Raw genomic sequence first — 21,412 nt, forward strand, 5'->3', positions numbered from 1 at the left:
TCAAGTCTCATAGCAAAGGTCTGAATGCTTATGTAAATAAGGTATCTGCTTTTATTTTTAATACACTTGTAAAAACGGTTTAAAAACTGTTTTGGTTTTGAATTATGGTGTATTGTGTGTAGATTGTTGAATAATTATTTTGATTTAATCCACTTTAGAATAAGGCTGTAACGTAAGAAAATGTGGAAAAAGTCAAGGTGGTCTGAATACTTTCCGAAGGCACTTTATCACATATGGGACACTATGAAAATGAAACATACTGTTTCAAATATGTAACATTTTGAAAATACACATACAGTGCCTTGCGAAAGTATTCGGCCCCCTTGAACTTTGCGACCTTTTGCCACATTTCAGGCTTCAAACATAAAGATATAAAACTGTATTTTTTTGTGAAGAATCAACAACAAGTGGGACACAATCATGAAGTGGAACGACATTTATTGGATATTTCAAACTTTTTTAACAAATCAAAAACTGAAAAATTGGGCGTGCAAAATTATTCAGCCCCTTTAATTTCAGTGCAGCAAACTCTCTCCAGAAGTTCAGTGAGGATCTCTGAATGATCCAATGTTGACCTAAATGACTAATGATGATAAATACAATCCACCTGTGTGTAATCAAGTCTACGTATAAATGCACCTGCACTGTGATAGTCTCAGAGGTCCGTTAAAAGCGCAGAGAGCATCATGAAGAACAAGGAACACACCAGGCAGGTCCGAGATACTGTTGTGAAGAAGTTTAAAGCCGGATTTGGATATAAAAAGATTTCCCAAGCTTTAAACATCCCAAGGAGCACTGTGCAAGCGATAATATTGAAATGGAAGGAGTATCAGACCACTGCAAATCTACCAAGACCTGGCCGTCCCTCTAAACTTTCAGCTCATACAAGGAGAAGACTGATCAGAGATGCAGCCAAGAGGCCCATGATCACTCTGGATGAACTGCAGAGATCAACAGCTGAGGTGGGAGACTCTGTCCATAGGACAACAATCAGTCGTATATTGCACAAATCTGGCCTTTATGGAAGAGTGGCAAGAAGAAAGCCATTTCTTAAAGATATCCATAAAAAGTGTTGTTTAAAGTTTGCCACAAGCCACCTGGGAGACACACCAAACATGTGGAAGAAGGTGCTCTGGTCAGATGAAACCAAAATTGAACTTTTTGGCAACAATGCAAAACGTTATGTTTGGCGTAAAAGCAACACAGCTCATCACCCTGAACACACCATCCCCACTGTCAAACATGGTGGTGGCAGCATCATGGTTTGGGCCTGCTTTTCTTCAGCAGGGACAGGGAAGATGGTTAAAATTGATGGGAAGATGGATGGAGCCAAATACAGGACCATTCTGGAAGAAAACCTGATGGAGTCTGCAAAAAACCTGAGACTGGGACGGAGATTTGTCTTCCAACAAGACAATGATCCAAAACATAAAGCAAAATCTACAATGGAATGGTTCAAAAATAAACATATCCAGGTGTTAGAATGGCCAAGTCAAAGTCCAGACCTGAATCCAATCGAGAATCTGTGGAAAGAACTGAAAACTGCTGTTCACAAATGCTCTCCATCCAACCTCACTGAGCTCGAGCTGTTTTGCAAGGAGGAATGGGAAAAAATGTCTCTCGATGTGCAAAACTGATAGAGACATACCCCAAGCGACTTACAGCTGTAATCGCAGCAAAAGGTGGCGCTACAAAGTATTAACTTAAGGGGGCTGAATAATTTTGCACGCCCAATTTTTCAGTTTTTGATTTGTTAAAAAAGTTTGAAATATCCAATAAATGTCGTTCCACTTCATGATTGTGTCCCACTTGTTGATTCTTCACAAAAAAATACAGTTTTATATCTTTATGTTTGAAGCCTGAAATGTGGCAAAAGGTCGCAAAGTTCAAGGGGGCCGAATACTTTCGCAAGGCACTGTATATCGCATACGTAGTAAATAAGAAATAAGGCCTGAGGGGGTGTGGTATATGGCCAATATACCATGGCTCAGGACTGTTCTTAGGCATGACGTGAAGTGAAGTGCCTGGATACAGCCCTTAGCCGTGCTATTGGCCAAATACAACAAACCCCCAAAGTGCTTTATTGCTATTATAAACTGGTTACCAACATAAATAGAAGAGTAAACAAGTATTTTTGCATCCTTATTGTCTGATATACCACAGCTTTCAGCCAATCAGCATCCAGGTTCCAAAATGCCTAGTGTATAATGGCATTCATCCCATGTTGGAGACTCAATTAAATAATAATTTCAAATATGTAGTCAGCAAACTCAATGTATTAATAGAGAACAACTACTCATCTATCTATGTTATGGACTGGAAGCATGTTGAGACAAAATCTGAGAATAAATCCATGCTAAAATAGTGTGCAAAACTCTCATCAAGGCAAAGGGTGGCTACTTTGAAGAATCTCAAATAAAAAATATATGTTGATTTGTTTAACACGTTTTTGGTTAATACATGACTCCATATGTGTTATTTCATAGTTTTGACTTCTTCACTATAATTCTACAATGTAGAAAATAGTAAAAATAAAGAAAAACCCTGGAATGAGTAGGTGTGTACAAACTGTTGACTGGTACTGTAGGTGGAGTTTGAGATGTATGTGTTCTAGTGAAAGGAGAGGAAGGTCATGTTTTTCAGGATGTTCTTCCTCAGAGGGTGCAGCATCAGAATCAGCAGGCTAAATCCCTCACACACTAACCCCTTCAGAGAGGACAGAAGGTACGACAGTCTGCCTGCCCCCACCCACCCCACACCTCCTTACCTCACACATACACATGCACACACAATCTCATAAGATTCTCAGTGCAGACTAAGCCTTTCTATGTGGAAATGATGACAATGTGTGTCCATGTGTGCTCATCCATTCCTGTGTGTGTGTGTGTTACCTGTTGGGAGTGGTCTAGCTGCTGCAGCTGCTCCATGTCTAGGGATTTCCTTCTCTAATGAACATGTGTAGGATGTGGGGGATTGTAAGGGACTGTAATTCTGCATCCAGCGTCTATGGAGAATGATGAATCTACACACAGACTCAAATACAAGTACATTTTGATTATCGCAAATTACACACGCCCCCTGTCCCTCTCTAGAACAACAAAGGTGAAATATGTAATTATACTCTAATACAGGGGTACTCAAATCTTACCCTATGAGGTCTGGAGCCTGCTGGTTCTGTTCTACCTCATAATTAATTGCACTGGTGTCCCAGGTCTAAAATCAGCCCCTGATTAGAGGGGATCAATGGAAAAAGGCAGTGGAATTGGCTTGGAGGTCCAAAGTGTAGTTTGAAGGCTCTAGTATATACAGAGCCATACCATGCTAGGCAGGGAATGGCAGAAGTGTTGTGCCTGCCTGCCTATATGTGAAGTGTCACTGTCAACACTGTCAGCTTCAATCTCACTCAGTTGTGCAGGTGTAGTGGTGGCCATAAGCAGGCATGCTTAGCATGCCCACCTATTTCTCTAGAGATATACTCACTAATTACCATTGAGAATAATTGAATGACTGAACAAATGAACGATCAATCTTAATTCCTTTCATCTCTGGCTTTATTGGGTGGAGGGAATGACCACCTATAGCCAGCTACCTACACCATATAGACAAAAAATACACCATATAGACAATGGTTGATCATTAATTTATACTCACCTGATGGCAGAGAGTGGTTGATGGTCAAAACTTGGCATGTCAAGCAGTTTTCCTTGTACAGTATAACTTGACAGACAGACAGACACACACATATACACCTGTTTGGTATGATAGCTAACGTTACTACAGTAGGTAGCGTTAGCATTTAACGTTAGCTCGATGCTTGGTGTCTTTTAATATCAGCTCCCGATCTTGTCTGTCACTATCAGTAAAGCCACCAAGTATTGAAGGCAGCTAGCTAGTTAGCTAACTAACTACCCTTACTTGTTGGTGGTCCTATTTAGAACTAACCTGGAGAAAGCTAGCTAGCTGAAGCGATGATCAGATAACGTCAGATAGTCACACATATTTTACATAGAAAACAGCTAGCACTGCTAGTAGCAGAATACGTATCATAAAATATTTGTATAACTAAAACATAATTGTTCTATTTATGGTATCGTGTTGTAGCCCCTCGTCTCTACGACCACATTATATGTTCATTAATTAAATATTGTGGAAAGGACAACATTATTTAAAAAATGAACGTTATGTAGCAAGTCTGGTATTTCAGTTCAGGCTTGGCAATGCCAGACCAATTCAGTGGTAGTTACGACAAGTTAGTTTAGTAGCTAGCTAACGACTGAAAGCAGCCAACCCTTGGGACGTATCCCCAATTCTGACGTCCATCCTAACCATTTTAAACGTCAACTACGTCCCAAGGATACCGAATAACACAGTCCGTCATGCGTGCATAATGTGTTTCCGGGTATGTTGCAGGTGATTACCGGGTTTTAAACAGTCGAGAGTAAGTTTTCGATATTTTATACTGTTTTGAACATATTTTCTGCCGTTTTGTTTGTGGAACTGCGTCATTTTATCACAATGATGTCTTTCATACCAAGCGGTGCAAATGGTGGGAGGATGTTAGTTCTGTTCACTGTAGTCTCGTAACCAACGTCACCATAACCAAATAGCTAGCTAACGTGACAACTGCTAATGGCTATCTGTTCTTCCGCTAGCATTGATTCTAATAGCTAACTAACACAAATAGCTATTTTTGCTCTATTTGTCTGCCGTATCTTGGTAGTTGTTTAGGATTTGATATGTGACCTGTATTTGCATTAGTTTTGTCTTCTCTGGCTTTGCATAACGTTATGGTGGTCGTGAAGGGTTGTTAGCTTGTTTGCTAACTAACGTACGTTACGTTAGTAACTGCGATGCAACCAAGACTTTTGACACTTCACTGTGCAGCTCAATGTCAAAGCTCTCTTGGTTGCATCGAAAATAACTATGTTAGCAACCTAGCTAGCAACCTAGCTAGCAACCAAAATTAGTGAATTATTTTTTAATTTTATTTAACCTTTATTTAACTACGGTAGCATAACTAACTAGGATTTATAATAATGCTACTATCACCTATTATATCGTTCCCTACCAAATAATATCTGAACGCCGTCACTTAAAATAATCCCAACAGACAGAGAGGAGCATTAACGTTACCTAACTACTATAGAAGTTAATTGATTGACGTTGGCTGATTGTAGCTAACGTTAGCTAGTAAATTGCCACATGTGAATTACCATATTATAGCCAGCCAGCTGACTGTCAAGCCAGCTAGCTACCTAGATGATTTAACTTGACAAAATATAACGTTAGCTATAATATGATTAACTCACTCACTGTCTCTGACAATTAGCAGACTGCCAGTCAAGCATCGTCATCGTTCATGTCAGTGGCTCGACTCGGTTGAAACGTCTTGTCCAGCTCAGCATGGTGTATTGGTGATGGCATTACTATCTGGGTGCATTGATTCAGGATATACCCATGTGAAACACTGTTAAAAGTCTGTGTAAAGCTAATGATGATGATGTAATGTATTTAAACTTAATCTCATTACCAGGTCCTATACATCAATGGGAAGACATAACGGTTTTGGAAAGCCCTGCTGAAGTTAAGTTTTTGCTTGAATTACTCTCGAACCCCACTGGATGTGAGCACTCATCTGTATTGTTATGCAAAGTATTGGAAGTGTGAACCTAAGAGTGTACTTTAGAAGTCATTGTTCAAGAAAACATTTTGGAGAACCTTAAGTCCCTATGGCTTCATGAGCCCCAGAAATTAGTTAAGTACTGCTGAATAACCAAATTTCAGGGAGTGGGCCAGGGACTCAAGACATGGAGGTCGACGGAGAGGTACTCAAACCTACAAATGATGCACTTCTAGAAAGGGAGGAGAGGATTGAGGTCGGGGACAATGGGATGGAGAGGACCTCTGAGGTCCTATCACCACTGGAGGCCCTGGCTCCCTCGGACAGTCTTGACATTCAGGATCATGCCACCTCAGGTCCTGTGATGACAGACCATGGCCATACAGAGAAGATCCCAGGGGGAGTTGCTTTAGAGCCCCCTATAGACTGGTTTGAACCCCTGGAGGATGACAATTATGAAGATGACACACAGGGCTTGGACGTGGGCCTTGCTATGGGGGAGCGACACATGAATAGCAGAGGGGATGCTGAAGAGGAGAGTGTTGCAGGGAGCGAAAGGAGCGGAAGCGTGGCAGGCAGTGAGAGGAACATCAAGAACAACAACAACCTGTATGTTAAGTGATATGTGACACTTGATTTGACTAGCATTGACTGCTGTTCTAGTAACGTTATTATAGGGTAATAGTGACACACTCAGAACATTTTACAAAACACATTTACTTGAAGAACAGTGCAGATGCCAAGTTTGGTAACAGACAGCACAAACCATCATTCTGTTACCAAACTTAATCTGTACTGTTCTTCAAGTAAATGTGACTTTAAAATGTTCCGTGGAAATTGTTAAAAGTAGTCCTTGTGCATGTGGAGTTGTAGGGTTTGTTTAGCTTTGCAATCATTGGGTTTTTGTTTCACATATACTACCGTTCAAAGGTTTGGTCACTTAGAAATGTCCTTGTTTTTGAAAGAAAAGTAAAAATGTTGTCCATTTAAAATAACATCAAATTGATCAGAAATACAGTGTAGACATTGTTAATGTTGTAAATGACTTGTAGCTGGAAACGGCAGATAAAAAAAAAATGGAATATCTACATAGGCGTACAGAGACCCATTATCAGCAACTTTCACTCCTGTGTTCCAATGGCACGTTGTGTTAGCTAATCTATGTTTATCATTTTAAATGGCTAATTGATCATTAGAAAACCCACAGCTAAAAACTGTTCTGCTGATTTTAAAGAAGCAATAAAACTGGCCTTCTTTAGACTAGTTGAGTATCTAGAGCATCAGCACTTGTGGGTTCGATTACAGGCTCAAAATGTCCGGAAACAAAGAACCTTCTTCTGAAACTCGTCAGTCTATTCTTCTTCTGAGAAATGAAGGCTATTCCATGTGAGAAATTGCCAAGAAACTGAAGATCTCGTACAACGCTGTGTACTACTCCCTTCACAGAACAGTGCCCACTGGTCCTAACCAGAATTGAAAGAGGAGTGGGTGCACAACTGAGCAAGAGAACAAGTACATTAGATTGTCTAGTTTGAGAAACAGACGCCTTACAAGTCCTCAACTGGCAGCTTCATTAAACAGTGCCCGCAAACTTCAGTCTCAACGTCAACAGTGAAGAGGCAATTCTGCGATGCTGGCCTTTTTATTTATTTTTTATTTTACCTTTATTTAACTAGGCAAGTCAGTTAAGAACAAATTCTTATTTTCAATGACTGCCTAGGAACAGTGGGTTAACTGCCTTGTTCAGGGGTAGAACGACAGATTTGTACCTTGTCAGCTCAGGGATTTGATCTTGCAACCTTTCGGATACTGGCCTGATGCTCTAACCACTAGGCTACGTTGCACAGAGTTCCTCTGTACAGTGTCTGTGTTCTTTTGCCCATCTTTTTCTTTTCTTTGGCCAGTCTGAGATATGCATTCTTCTTTGCAACTCTGTGAAAGGAGTAGTACACAACGTTGTACGAGATCTTCAGTTTCTTGGAAATTTATCGCATGGAATAGCCTTCATTTCTCAGAACAAGAATAGGCTGACGGGTTTCAGAAGAAGGTTCCTTGTTTCTGGCCATTTTGAGCCTGTAATCGAACCCACAAATGCTGATGCTCCAGATTCTCAACTAGTCTAAAGATGGCCAGTTTTATTGCTTATTTAATCAGAACAGCAGTTTTCAGCTGTGCTAACATTATTGCAAAATGCTTTTCTTTTGATCAATTAGCCTTTTAAAATGATCAACTTGGATTAGCTAACACATCATGCCATTGGAACACAGGAGTGATGGTTGCAGATAATGGGCCTCTGTATGCCTATGTAGATATTCTATTTAAAAAATCAGCCGTTTCCAGCTACAATAGTCATTTACAACATTAACAATGTCCACACTGTATTTCTGATCAATTTGATGTTATTTTAAAGGACAAAAAAATGTGCTTTAATTTCAAAAACAAGGATATTTCGAAATGACCCCAAACTTTTGAACAGTGGTGTATATTTTAAAGTGAAAAATCAGAATCTCAGTCACTCTGTTACTGTTGCCCTATAACATGTCAGGATTTCACAGGCCCAGACTAAATCAATACAGAAGTTGGATAATTTACTCTCCAACATAGAAGTAGCCTAAATTTTAAAGGATTTTTCTGTGTGTGTGAAATAGGCCCCAAATGTTATTACTTGTAGCAAATATGTAGCCAGTCAAACTACAAAAAGTATCCAGTTGATGTGCTTTCCAGTTATATTTTATTCTCCTATGATGACAATACTATGACATTTAGTTTTTATTTTATGCCAGGTTTTCTGTTTATAGGCGGAAGAAAAGAGTGAAAACTGAAGAGGGCTGGGAGGACTGGCCGGCACTTGGAGAGGGGTGGAAGCGCAAGGCGGTTGTTCGTCGCTCGGGTTCTAGTGTTGGCCAGAGTGACGTTTATTACATGAGGTAAAAACATTCTGGCAAAACTCTATACATTTTTAGTCCAATGGCCAGTTTTATATTTTTAACCACTGATATTGTCTTATGACGTAAGGTTCATTGTTATTTACTAAGGCTCACTTACTGTACCTATTGTGTGAATATACCACACAAAAATGTGGTAGAAACAATTAACCTAATAATACAGGCTCACTGCACGCACATGCATTTTGTTATGTCAGTATTATATGCTTTTAGGTGACTTTAAACTATTGATGCCACTAATGGGTCACACTATCTTTCTTCCCTTCTCTGTTCCCCGAAGCCCGAGTAATGAGCGTGTGAGAAGTAGAGTTGAGCTTTCCAAAGTCCTGGCAGATACTCTGGACATGACAATGTTTGATTACAAAACAGGGGTGTTCAGGGGTGCTGGACAACCCAAGACACTGCGCCTGAGAAAGGTTATAAAAGAAAAAGGCTCCCAGCATTTACACTTGAAATGATAATTTATCTTTACCTTCACTAATTTCAATTTATTTTCTAACAACTTCCATCTCGTCTCTTCCAACCCATGGTCTGTTAGAAGATACAGAAGGATCATTCTACCTCAGTGGACTGTGGCTTTTCCTCAGAGTCCAGCTCCATGGGCACGCCAAGCAGAGACCCCCACCTCCAACATATCACTCCCCCAAGACCAAACACCTCTCTCACACAGATAAGTTCAGCCTCTGTTGCTCATGATGTGGAAGGTATGAAGCACAGTGCAACTAAACTGCCCTGGAGCCCTGTGTCAGCGCTTTCAGTCTCCATCAATGGGAAGGCTGGTTCAGAGCCCTCCTTTTGGTGAGTCAAATGCTCCTATATTATCTCGTAATTTTATTGCTGAGAATTGAACATTTTTAATCTATCTACATGTGATCTAAAATGTAATGTACGTAGTCCCTGAAAGTAATTATTTATCATGAGGACGATAAACAGTAACTAGTTATGCTGCATACTCACCTTTCTGGTAATTAAAAAATAAAAAATTGCTGAGGTGTAATCACTTTTGAAGGTTGAAGTACAAATAAGATTAAAATATGAAATATTTTATGACTTATTTCCTATTCAACAAAACTATGAATAAGGCTTGAAATGATGTTTATGCTTTCTAAATATGGTATAATCAAATTATAAAACCACTAACTATAATATTTCACCTTCCTTATAACTGTAAATACATATTTGTATGTTTAGTGTTAGAGAAAATGTCCATATTTTCTGAAGGGCTCTCTTGATCAAAACTTCAGCCCCCACCGCTGTGAATGTCACAAAGAGCTCTAGCTTGGCTTCCCGAACTCGTTAGGAACTCACCTTTCACCTCATATTATTAATGTCCATCTATGACAGTGGTCACAAACCTATCCTTAGTCAAGATCACTTTCGCATTCGAAAAGCGAGCTGAGATCTACCACTCAGATAATTTAAGTCATGTTTAAAAAATATTTATATATATATATATCCTAATAAAAACAGTTGTGTAGGGATGTTTGTGCAATAGACCTAATCCATTATCACAGCATATTGGCTATATTCCAGGCCTACCAATGTTGTTATATTCCTCAATATTTAAATAGACACAATGATATTAATAATTAAAACTCAGGGCTATCGATACACTTGACTACTTATACATTGCATTGCGAGTGGAAGTAGGGAGATGCACGTTTTGTAATAGATTTTTATAACTGACATTGCGGAATAAAAACTGAAACATGAACTCACTCTGTGCTGTATTCTTTGACAGTCTCTCAGTGGTCATGGTTTTAAAAGTGATTAAATCTTACGTAGGCTAGTATCAAACTTGGTGCCAGGGTTGTGGAAGCTCTTTAGGCATGGTGATTTGAGCTATCCAATTGGCCAGTGCTGTAGGCACACTCAATTTAGCCAGAGATCTCCCGGTCTATTGATTAGGCAGAGTTTGTCTTTTCAGACATTTTAATGGTTCAAAATAGGAACACTTTGCTTACCTGGTGCGCAGGGCTTCTGAATCAAGTGCACCTTCTGCCAACAGCGCAACACAATAAAGAAATAAGTGCGCAAGCTTTTATCGTTGACTTTTCTGCGGAGATGTTTGGTGATCAACTAGGAATTCCTTGAAGATCAACCAGTGAAAGTTTTCTGTTTAAAATCGATGAATCATTTTAGATTAATAGCTATAAATCGATCTATGAATGTTCTATATCGATGAACCACTCTCCTGCTGCGTTATGATGTAAGGATTGCAGGCATGTGGCTGTGATGTAGGGTTCAGCCCGGAGCTGATAGACAGTCGGAAGAGCGAATTAAATGGTAGGAGGGACATCCCAGCTGCAAGTGGTTTCAGATTTCACATCCTACTTCACACAGGCTAAAACCATATACAATTGTTTCTGTGGGAACCAGGGCTATCGCTCAATGCAAGCCATTCGATCTACGCGGTCCACATAATTATAAAAAATGTATGTCTGTTGGAACCAGTACCAGAACCAAGCAGGTCCCTTATACAGGGGACTTTACATCTAAGAGGTTTAAAAAAAAGTTTAACACCTTCCTAATACGTAATCATGGTTTAAGCTATATGTCAGCTTGAAAAAAAAAATATATATACAGCTTTTGTACGTAAAATAATCAAAGAATACATGTGAGTGATTGTGATATTACGCCCTTTGAACCTTAGGTAACTTGCTTCAATATTCTTTATTTCAGCGTCTGTACCATTTGTGATAATTCATACACAGGCTTTGAGTATGAAAGACAGATGAAGAATCCCTGTTGCCCCAAATGCAGGGGTATGTCATCTTATTTAATGTCAATCTAATGAAAGGAAAGCCATTACACAAAATCCTTTTTAAGAGGAACAGAATTGACATATTTTAAGACATTGTAAATGTGGCTTTTAAAAAAAAAAAAAACTTTTTATTAAGGTTCCATTTGAGATTGTGTTAACAGTATCTCTCATTTCTTTAGGCAAGAATCCAGTTCATCAAAGATTCAGGAAGGTAAACAAGTGTTCCTCAACTAATTACTCCCTTAAGTTCTCTGTTTTTAACACACTTTTCATGCTCCTTATAGTTTGTTTTGTACTTTACTTAATTCATTTTTACATGGTTAAACGATGATTAATCAACATGGGTCTGAATAGAGGGGAATACTCTACATTTTCTTATCTTTTATAGTGGATTCCTTGTGGTAACTGTAAGGCTTGCCTTACCACAGAGGATTGTGGGAGCTGTGCTAACTGCAAAAAAGCGCTGAACCCTGACTCCAGAAAACCTGTCAGCTGTCGGAAACGCAAATGTTTATGTCCGATCCGCAAGGTACAGACTCAGATCACATTTGTATTTTATTTGTCACATGTGCCGAAAACAACCGGTGTAGACTTTACCCTGTGATGCTTGCTTACGAGTCTTTCCCAACGAAGCAGAGTTAAAAATAAATAAAATAGTAACACGTGGAGTAAAATGCACAAGAACTAAGCCATTATACAGGGAGTATCAGTACGAGATCAATGTGATCAATGTGTGGAGGTCAATTGAAATAAAGTAATTAGGCCCTAGTCTATGGATTTCACATGACTGGAAATACAGATGCCTTTTAAAAAAATGGTAGGCGCGTGGATCAGAAATCCAGTCAGTATCTGGTGTAACTTCCATTTACCTCATCCCACGCGACACCTCCTTTGCATAGAGTTGATCAGGCTGTTCATTGTGGCCCGTGGAATGTTGTCCCACTCCTCTTCAGAAGCTGGTCGAAGTTGCTGGACAAGAGCGGGAACTGGAACACGCTGTCGTACACGTCGATCCAGAGTATCCCAAATATGCCCAAAGAGTGACATGTCTGGTGAGTATACAGGCCATGGAAGAACTGGGACATTTTCAGCATCCAGGAATTGTGTACATATCCTTGCGACATGGGGCCATGCATAATCATGCTGAAACATGAGGGTATAGCGGCTGATGAATGACACAACTATGGGCCTCAGGATCTCGTCACATTATTTCTGTGCATTCAAATTGCCATCGATAAAATGAAATTGTGTTCGTTGTCCGTAGCTTATGCTTGCCCATGCCATAACCCCACTGCCACCATGGGACACTCTGTTCACAACGTTGACATCCGCAAACCGCTCGTCCACATGACGCCATACATGTGGTCTGCGGTTGTGAGGCCGGTTAGACGTACTGCCAAATTCTCTAAAACGTTGGAGGCGGCTTATGGTAGAGAAATGAACATTAGATTCTCTGGCAACAGCTCTGGTGGACATTCCTGCATTCTGCATGCAAATTGCACGCTCCTTCAACTTCAGACATCTGTGACATTGTGCTGTGACAAAACTGCACATTTTAGTGGCCTTTTATTGTCCCCAGCACAGGTTGCACTTGTGTAATAGTATGCTGTTTAATCAGCTTCTTGAAATGCCACACCTGTCAGGTAGATGTAACCAAATTTGTTCACTGAATTTAAGAGAATCTTTTTGTGCATGTGGAACATTTCTGGGACCCACGTTTTAATTGTTGGACATCAAAGACTATAAAAATACCAGTAAATCAGCGCTAAGTGATTTTAATTTTGGAAATCTGTTCCAAAGTATTCCCACCATAATAGAGATACACAGTACCAGTCAAAAGTTTGAACACACCGACTCATTCAAGGGTTTTTCTTTATTTTTACTATTTTATACATTGTCAAATTATAGTGAAGATATCAAAATGATGAAATAACGCATATGGAATCATAGTAACCAAAATAGTGTTAAACAAATCTTAATATATTTTCGATTATTCAAAGAAGCCACCCTTTGCCTTGATGAAAGCTCTGCACACTCTTGGCATTCCCTCAACCAGCTTCACCTGGAATGTTTTTCCAACAGTCTTGAAGGAGTTCGCACATATGCTGAGCACTTGTTGGCTGCTTTTCCTTCACTTTGTGGTCCAACTCATCCCAAACCATCTCAATTGGGTTGAGGTCGGGTGATTGTGGAGGCCGGGTCATCTGATGCAGCACGCCATTACTGTCCTTGGTCAAATAGCCCTTATATAACCTGGAGGTGTGTTTTGGGTATTGTCCTGTTGAAAAACAAATGATAGTCCCACTATTTGACCAAGGAGAGTTGTAGTGCTGTATCGGATGACCTGGCCTACAGAGTACCAGTTATATAAAAATCATGTGATTGTGCATCGTCAGTGCAAGATTGCATCAATGCAGATAGTCCAGGTATCCATTTTTAATGAGCTATTTAGTGGTCTTATTGCTTGGGGTAGAATCTGTCTCGGAGCTTGTTGGTCCAAGAGACAACTCTCCGGTACCGTTTGCTGGACGGTAGCAGAGTCAACAGTCTATGGCTTGGGTGGCTGGAGTCTTTGGCAATTTTTCGTTCCTTCTTCTGACACCGCCTGATATAGAGGTCCTCGGTGCCAGGGAACTCAGCCCCTGTGATGTGCAGAGGGTGGGCCGGACATCCCAGTTGTTCTTCTCAGGGGTGCAGTTGTAACTTTTTGAGGATCCAAGGGCCAGTGGCCACACAGTTGTGGATTAAAAGGGAGTACAGGAGGGGACTAAGCACACACCTCTGAGATGCCCCCTTGTCTAAGGTCAGTGTGGTGGAGTTTTAGTTGCCTACCCTCACCACCTGGGTACAGCCCGTCAGGAAGTCCAGGATCCAGTTGCATCTCTCTGATAGGAGACTCTCACGAACTAACCTCCTCCATCTTATTCTCGAGTGACTGGACATTTCACAATAGAATGGAGGGGAGTGACGGTCGATTTTTCTCCGTCTTAGTCTCGCCAAGATACCGGCCTGTCTGTCATGTCTTAGCCTGCTATGTTTTAGTAGCCCATTTAAACAAAGGAATAGTGTCCTGTATGAACAAGGGAACAGCTGAGTTTAAGTTAAAGACATAATAAAAGACGGACAATGAATGAAGAAATAAGTGATCCTATTTTATTTGATTTGTATTTCAGCACAAACCCGAAGGTCCCCAAAAGTTGGATCCCCATCCCATGACGAATTTCAAGGTAATTGACTAGAATCCTATTACCAAGTGTATTCTACTCTGTCTTTCAAAGTAAATAACACATCTGAATGCATGTAAATTAAAAATGATGAAGGCTATTGAGTATCTATTCCGCTTACTCAATTTAAGGGCAGCATTTCCCACATGTCCACATGTGAACATTGGCAGTTTATTTGTAATGTTCTCTTCACGTCTCCATGAAAAACACCCATAACTGAATATAAATATATTTTTTCGGCAGATTGACAGCGGAGAATTGCAGGTAACAATACCCAGCCATCTCTAATAATACTCCTCCAATCCTGACCTCATTGTTAATTGAATATGCAATGGAAACAATGAATGTAATTGAATAAAGACCCAAGGAGACAGCAGAACAGATCTTACTCATTATTCCCACAGAACTCCACTCCTCAATACAGTGACCCCGAAGATTTCTCTGTGAATGTCGATATAGATGATGACGATGAAGAGTTTGATGGTGATGATGCTGACTATGAGGTAAGCTCTGCTTCAAGAAATAAGTCCTACCCCACTTCTATCTAGGAGTTCCCTCTGCTGGCCAATTACACCCCCCCCCCAATCTAAAAACCATGCTCTCCCTAGGGAGGACTCCATCTGAAGTTGGTCACAGTTTGGGCTAACAAGCTCCTTTATCTGTCCACTGAATATCTAGACAGTGACATGTATTAGTTCAAATATATATATTTTTCTTAATATCAGTATTTTTTTCTCATTCTGTCTTTCAGGCTTGGATAAGGAAACGTAAGCGACGCTCCTGTGGGAAGTGTGAAGCTTGTAATAGTAGGATGGACTGTGGGACTTGTGATTTCTGCATAGACAAACCCAAGTTTGGAGGCAGCAATAAGAAGAGACAGAAGTGCCGTCTGCGGCAGTGCCAGAAACAGGCCATGGTAAGGGTTGATTACTCACATATGATGACTTGTCAATCATATCAGCATTTGAGGGTGACAATTTTTGGCAAACCCTTTTGAATTAGTCCTTGTAATTAAGCAATGGCCATACTCATTGTTATGCCATGAATGGACTCCTAACAATGTTTTCAATGGTGCTCTTATGTGTATGTATGTATGTGTTTGACAGAGACACTTGTTGCCCTTTCAGTTGGGTCAGACTGATTTTGGGTCCGAAGAGGGTTGGGTGCAGCTTGGCAGGCCTAGACCTCACTTTACATACAGTCGCAAGACCACCCCAAAGAAAAGTAAAACACCGCAGCGGGAAGTGGACCTGGATTTCACTGATGATATAGACGAGCCTCTGCAGGAAGATGATGAAAACTCCATGGAAACGGTGAGTTCTGCTATGTGGAGATAGCCTTTCCCTATTTTGTTGTGTTAAAAAACATTTTATTGTTGTCCCATGTCATCGTCACATTATTGTAATTGTCTTGAGTACAGGATTCCATGCAAATACTGATACACTACATGACCAAAAGTATGTGGACACCTGCTCGTCGAACATTTCATTCCAAAATCATGGGCATTAATATGGAGTTGGTCCCCTCCCTTTGCTGCTCTTCTGGGAAGACTTTCCACGAGAACATGTTGGAACATTGCTGCAGGGACTTAATTCCATTCAGCCACAAACGCATTAGTTAGGTCGGGCACTGATGTTGGGCGATTAGGTCTGGCTCGCAACCGGCATTCCAAGGTGTTCGATGGAGTTGAGGTCAGGGCCCTGTGCGGGCCAGTCAAGTTCTTCCACACCGATCTCGACAGTCCATTTCTGTATGGACCTCACTTTGTGCACAGGGGCATTGTCATGCTGAAACGGGAAAGGGCCTTCCCCAAACTCTTGCCACAAAGTTGGAAGCACCGAATTGTCTAAAATGTCACTGTATGCTGTGGGGTTAAGATTTCCCTTCATTGGAACTAAGGAGCCTAGCCCGTACCATGAAAAACAACCCCAGACCAATATTCATCCTCCACCAAACTTTACAGTTGGCACTATGTATTGGGGCAGGTAGCATTCTCCTGGCATCCGCCAAACTCAGATTCGTCTGTCGGACTGCCAGATAGTGAAGCGTGATTCATCACTCCAGAAAACGCGTTTCCACTGCTCCAGAGTCCAATGGCGGTGAGCTTGGCATTGTGCATGGTGATCTTAGGCTTGTGTGCGTGCGGCTGTGTGTGGCTGCTCGGCCATGGAAACCCATTTCGTTAAGCTCCCAATTTTAACAGTTCTTGTGCTGACGTTGCTTCCAGAGGGAGTTTGGAACTCTGTAGAGTGTTGCAGCCGAGGACAGACTATTTTTATGCCATACGTGCTTCACGGTCCCATTCTGTGAGCTTGTGTGGCCTACCACTTTGTGGGTGAGCCGTTGTTGCTCCTAGACGTTTCCACTTCACATTAACAGCACTTACAGTTGACTGGAGCAGCTCTAGCAGGGCAGAAATTTTACGAACTGACTTGTTGGAAAGGTGGCATCCTATAACGGTGCCACTTTGACTGTCACTAAGCTCTTCAGTAAGCCATTCTACTGACTGTTTGTCTATGGAGATTGCATGGCGGTGTGGTCAAAATTAGCTGAATCCACTAATTTGGAATTGTGTCCACATACGTTTGTGTATATTTATATGGTGTACATTAAACTGAATTATACCAAAGTTTTTAAAATCATGTGCTCCCACTTTCTTCTCACTGTCTTATGTATGTTATTGTCGTAGGCACATTGGCGCCCTATGCTTCCCAGCAGTAGCATACCCCAGGATGAGAACTTCAGAAACCAGCTACCGACAGTCCAGGTTAGTATCAAATTGGAGTTAAGCTTTCGTTTAAGTTTACTTTTGTGGCATTCACCTTCTGGTGAAAAAATATTTTTTACTTAGTATTCCAATACACAATAATTTCAACAGATTTCTCATATTTTACAGGTGCATAAAGAGACTATGGAAATTGTCAAAAAGAATGCGCTAATGGAGCGTGTCCCACATATCCTCAACCATTTAAGTTCTCCAGCAGTGAGTCACCCTTCTCTTTACCTTATTGAAATTCTCTTAAGCATGCAATGTTTTACACTGCAGTATAATAAAATCACAATCCAGGAGAGGTAAGCTCTAGTAATTGTTTGACCTATGGCTAGTGTGCTCTTCAGTGTTTAACTTTTAACATTTTATACTGGAGTATGGTGTATTTCTTTCTTATTGCCCAGTATTGCACACTGTTCAAACCGGCGGATCCCCCAGTGCAATATGGTGAAACCCCAGGTGAGAATACGTCCTTGGCAACCCCGGATGGACAGAGTGGAATGAATGGAGGAAGGCTAAGTGTGGAGAAACATGTAGAAACTCCATCTGGAGAGCCTGAAGTAGAGGAGGTCACACCTATGGTAAGTGACCACTTCCTGCTTTGGTGCATAGGTACACTTTACAGCATTGTAACCAATATTTAAGGCTAATAATTACCTTTTCGTTTGACTACAGGAAGTTCTGTGTTAGAGTTATTATGCTTGGATTTAAAATGTTAAGTTATTCTATTAGAAATACATGTGCAAGTAAATCTCCAACTGGAGTAAGAGTGGAGTCTGTTACTCCTATTATGTTCTCTGTAGATCACTCAGATCTTCAGTTTGGCTGACAGTGCAGGAACAAGTGGGATCGACCAGGACCATGAGCTGCTAAAGCTACTGGAGTCCCTGCGCAGCTCTGCACTCCCCACACTCTGGTTTGCCATAATGGTGGAGGGCCCGATGCTACAGCTACTGCAGTGCTCCAAGCTCTCCCACATGGTGGACACAACTGTCCAGATTGACCTAGGCTTCTGCTATCAGATCTGTGTACAGGGCCAACAGCTGCTCCTCACCCACCCGCTGTATGAAGCTCACCCATCTGGCCTGACCTCTGTGCCCCAGGTAGTGAACCTGCTGCTAGATCTGGAGAAGTACAACGTGTGCCAGGGGGTCCCGACCAAGGAGCAGCCATTCAGCCAGGCTCCAATTATCATTGAGCGGGCATCAACCTGTGACTTTCTGGTACTTAAAGAAACAGAGCACTGTCCGAAGTGTAAGGCCTTATCGTGTAGCTATTAAGAACATTTGATGCCGCATGGTCACTTAGCAGGAGAAAACTAACAAATGGCCACTACACACAGCATCACACCTCTGCCCTCACAAAACATCTCAAGTCTTTGCTGGGGATGGACAACCAGGACTGGTTTACACACTTACCACTGGACTTTGCAATTAAATGTAAGAAAATTTGAAACGGGATGTTTTATTGCCCTTTTCGTAAGTATATCTTACAAATAAATGTACAAATCATTATGGTTTTTAAGCCTGCTTTTTTGCAATAGCTTTTCAGGTTGATTGAGGCACTACTAGTACAGAATACAGATATTATAGCTTTCAGCCGCTCTCTGACACCCAATGTGAGCCGTGTGTCCCGTTTATTTTTTTCTTGTTTAGTTCTCAATGTGGAAGGTCACAGTGCATCCACATTTCCTTATGTAGATAGATATTAAGTGGTTTATCTTGGTAACGTAAGCAACCTTCAGACAAGTTATTGATCATAAGCACATGAACATTGTTCGATTAGATCATTGATTTATAAATTAATCAATATGTGAAACCAATGTCCCACATGAAGACCTAAATGGATGGGATTATTACATTCTGTCAACCGTTGGCTGATCCAATGTTGTTGTTTTGAAAGCAGGGGTTCCAGAACCTCTTCTAGAGGGTGAGACAGTGATAATCCTTATAAGCGTCATCTTCCCATTGCCACTGTTAATCATCATCTGAAGAGAACCACAGCCAAACGGCTTGCTTGATTTGAATTACACCGTCGGTAGCATGTTATATCTTTCACTGCTCATGGAGATTCTGTTAAGTATCTACAGTGATGTTGCTCTATTCAGACACATCTGAAAAATACAGATGTGCTCAAATTGAAGCATTAGTACTTAGTTCTCTGCAAAACTGTTTTCTAAAACATTTATTTTACATTAAATGTATCTGCATTTGAAAAAAGTGAACACTGAAATGATTCTGTCATGACCTGTGAATTCTATTCCTATGGCTCTGGTCCTTTCTTTTTACAGTCTATGCTCTGGTCAGTGTGTTCTTTCTACTTTAGACCGTTATTCCATATAGTTTCTTTATAAGGTTTGGTATCATGGAGAAATATGCGTTTGTAAAATGAGCAAATTCTGCTGATTTTTAATAAAGCCTATTTTTCCAAATGTAAGTGGTGGTTTACGATGTAAGTATGGGAAGTATTTTAGCCAAACAAATGGCTCTGATTCATTAAATTAATTTATATTGTATAAAAGGCAAGCACATTTTTTTCAACAACAAAAAAATATTCAGGATAGGAATCATTTTTAAAAATGAGGGTACAACAGGAGGCAGTGAATGACCATACTGAAAGAAAATCTACCTCGGTCTAGCTATTTGGTTATTTTATAAGGCTGAAGCGCGTTACTAATTTACATATTAGGTGTGACCATGGCAAACAGTAATGCAGGACGACACGAGCGCCTTGGACATGTATTCTTGCAACACGAAGGTATTTATTTAGTTCTAAAACATGAGTTAAATTGTAATTATGTGTGACATGAAGCATGCTATTAAAAATATTCTATATCTTATCCAAGTAGGGACGACCTTTCCCGTGAAGACAGTTTCACGTTTGTTTGAGATGCGCAGCGCAAGGCATCGACGCAAGGGAGGATGGGGGTTGTATACGCGCGAGAAAAGGGCAGTTAATGAATTTCAATTGGAATATGGAGCCACATTGGATACGCAGAAGAACAATATCTGGAAATTATAGCGAATGGGCCATTGCTAGGCTACATTGTAACATTTTAGTCAAAGAACATAATCGCGAGGCTTTGATCGGGCTGTCTCCCGTGGCTTTACAACATTGAACAGCACCATGGAGACCTCCGCACACATCAGTCATATTCTCAGGGATGGGATTCTATAGGCTCTATGAACTCATCGTTATAACATTATAGGGACGTGTATATCACGGAAACTATATTGTAGCCACAATCCATGAGTATATGGCACGTCTTCGTTAATTTGCGATTTCAAATCTTCATCAATGGTTTCCTTTTCAGGCAAGTAACCTTCTGCAATATAATTTTGTAGAATTACTTTACAGCCAAAAGGTGCATTTAAAGTCTGTCCTGGCGCAATTAAGAAATAGCGTAGGCTATTGCTGTTTTAGCCTATTTAACCGGGTTTAATTGAATGGTGGTGATGGCCATGTCTCTCGCTGTTAGAATTAACATTTTTAATCAGTAATATATATTTTTTTATAATTATACTATTTGACAACCTCACTACTGACAGGGTAATGTATTTGTTGCCTTCCCACTGCGTTCTAATCCTGTCTCACATGAAAAACCAAAACATCTGCCTATTTGGGGTTGTGATTACTACTGGTTGTAGCATACCATACATTTTGACATTTCATCATGACACATTGATGAATTCCCATATCGTGTTGGACACTAAATTGCCAGGAGATTTCAAGATTTTATTCTGAATACTGCAAAATTGTATGTTTGTAGGATTTTCTGACATATTTGTATCATCTCCTCGAGCTGTTGCTGCATACATGCATAGGAGGATGATATGGAACATATACATACAGTATATATGTTCCATACAGTATGTATACATACAGTACACAGGGCCCATCAATAGTTAATGCAGTTAAAACGTATAATTTTTACTGCTTGTTTTCCAAAGCAATTATTTTGTAATCTGTCCCTTTTAGTGTCTAAGACTGTCCTACAGATTTAACTTTTAAGATGGTTACTTTGTTTATCATTTCAGCTTTAACAGTGGAGTTATTAGAGATGAGCTCTGTAAGGTGTGCATGTTCCCA

The 21,412-nt window shown here is 40.5% G+C and overlaps 1 protein-coding gene across 5 annotated transcripts; it reads left to right on the forward strand.

Moving 5' to 3' along the window:
• Nucleotides 1-4,333: 4,333 nt before the first annotated feature.
• Nucleotides 4,334-19,759, forward strand: mbd1b (methyl-CpG binding domain protein 1b). 5 transcript variants are annotated; one of them, XM_029683744.1, is made up of 18 exons: nt 4,334-4,438; nt 5,534-6,229; nt 8,404-8,547; nt 8,846-8,981; nt 9,104-9,363; nt 11,248-11,330; nt 11,509-11,540; nt 11,718-11,858; nt 12,283-12,381; nt 14,503-14,556; nt 14,797-14,817; nt 14,958-15,056; nt 15,305-15,469; nt 15,660-15,866; nt 17,243-17,320; nt 17,450-17,536; nt 17,728-17,904; nt 18,127-19,759. In XM_029683744.1, exons 2-18 carry the CDS (start codon nt 5,808-5,810, stop codon nt 18,601-18,603), a joined length of 2,682 nt encoding a protein of 893 aa, XP_029539604.1. In that variant the 5' UTR covers nt 4,334-4,438; nt 5,534-5,807; the 3' UTR covers nt 18,604-19,759. The 5 variants fall into 5 exon arrangements, with proteins under 5 accessions (XP_029539604.1, XP_029539607.1, XP_029539605.1 ...); XM_029683747.1 differs by having other exon boundaries at nt 15,681-15,866; XM_029683745.1 differs by having other exon boundaries at nt 12,286-12,381.
• The last annotated feature ends 1,653 nt before the right edge of the window (nt 19,760-21,412 follow it).

This window comes from Oncorhynchus nerka, linkage group LG15, assembly GCF_034236695.1.
Source record: "Oncorhynchus nerka isolate Pitt River linkage group LG15, Oner_Uvic_2.0, whole genome shotgun sequence".
NCBI lineage: Eukaryota > Metazoa > Chordata > Actinopteri > Salmoniformes > Salmonidae > Oncorhynchus > Oncorhynchus nerka.

Excerpts from the sequence above, each read along its gene's own strand:
- mbd1b (XM_029683744.1), top strand. The coding sequence starts at position 5,808 with ATGGAGGTCGACGGAGAGGTACTCAAACCTACAAATGATGCACTTCTA. Across the intron at positions 8,982-9,103 it reads AGACACTGCGCCTGAGAAAG|AAGATACAGAAGGATCATTC; the intron begins GTTATAAAAGAA and ends ATGGTCTGTTAG. Across the intron at positions 15,470-15,659 it reads AGTGCCAGAAACAGGCCATG|AGACACTTGTTGCCCTTTCA; the intron begins GTAAGGGTTGAT and ends TGTGTTTGACAG.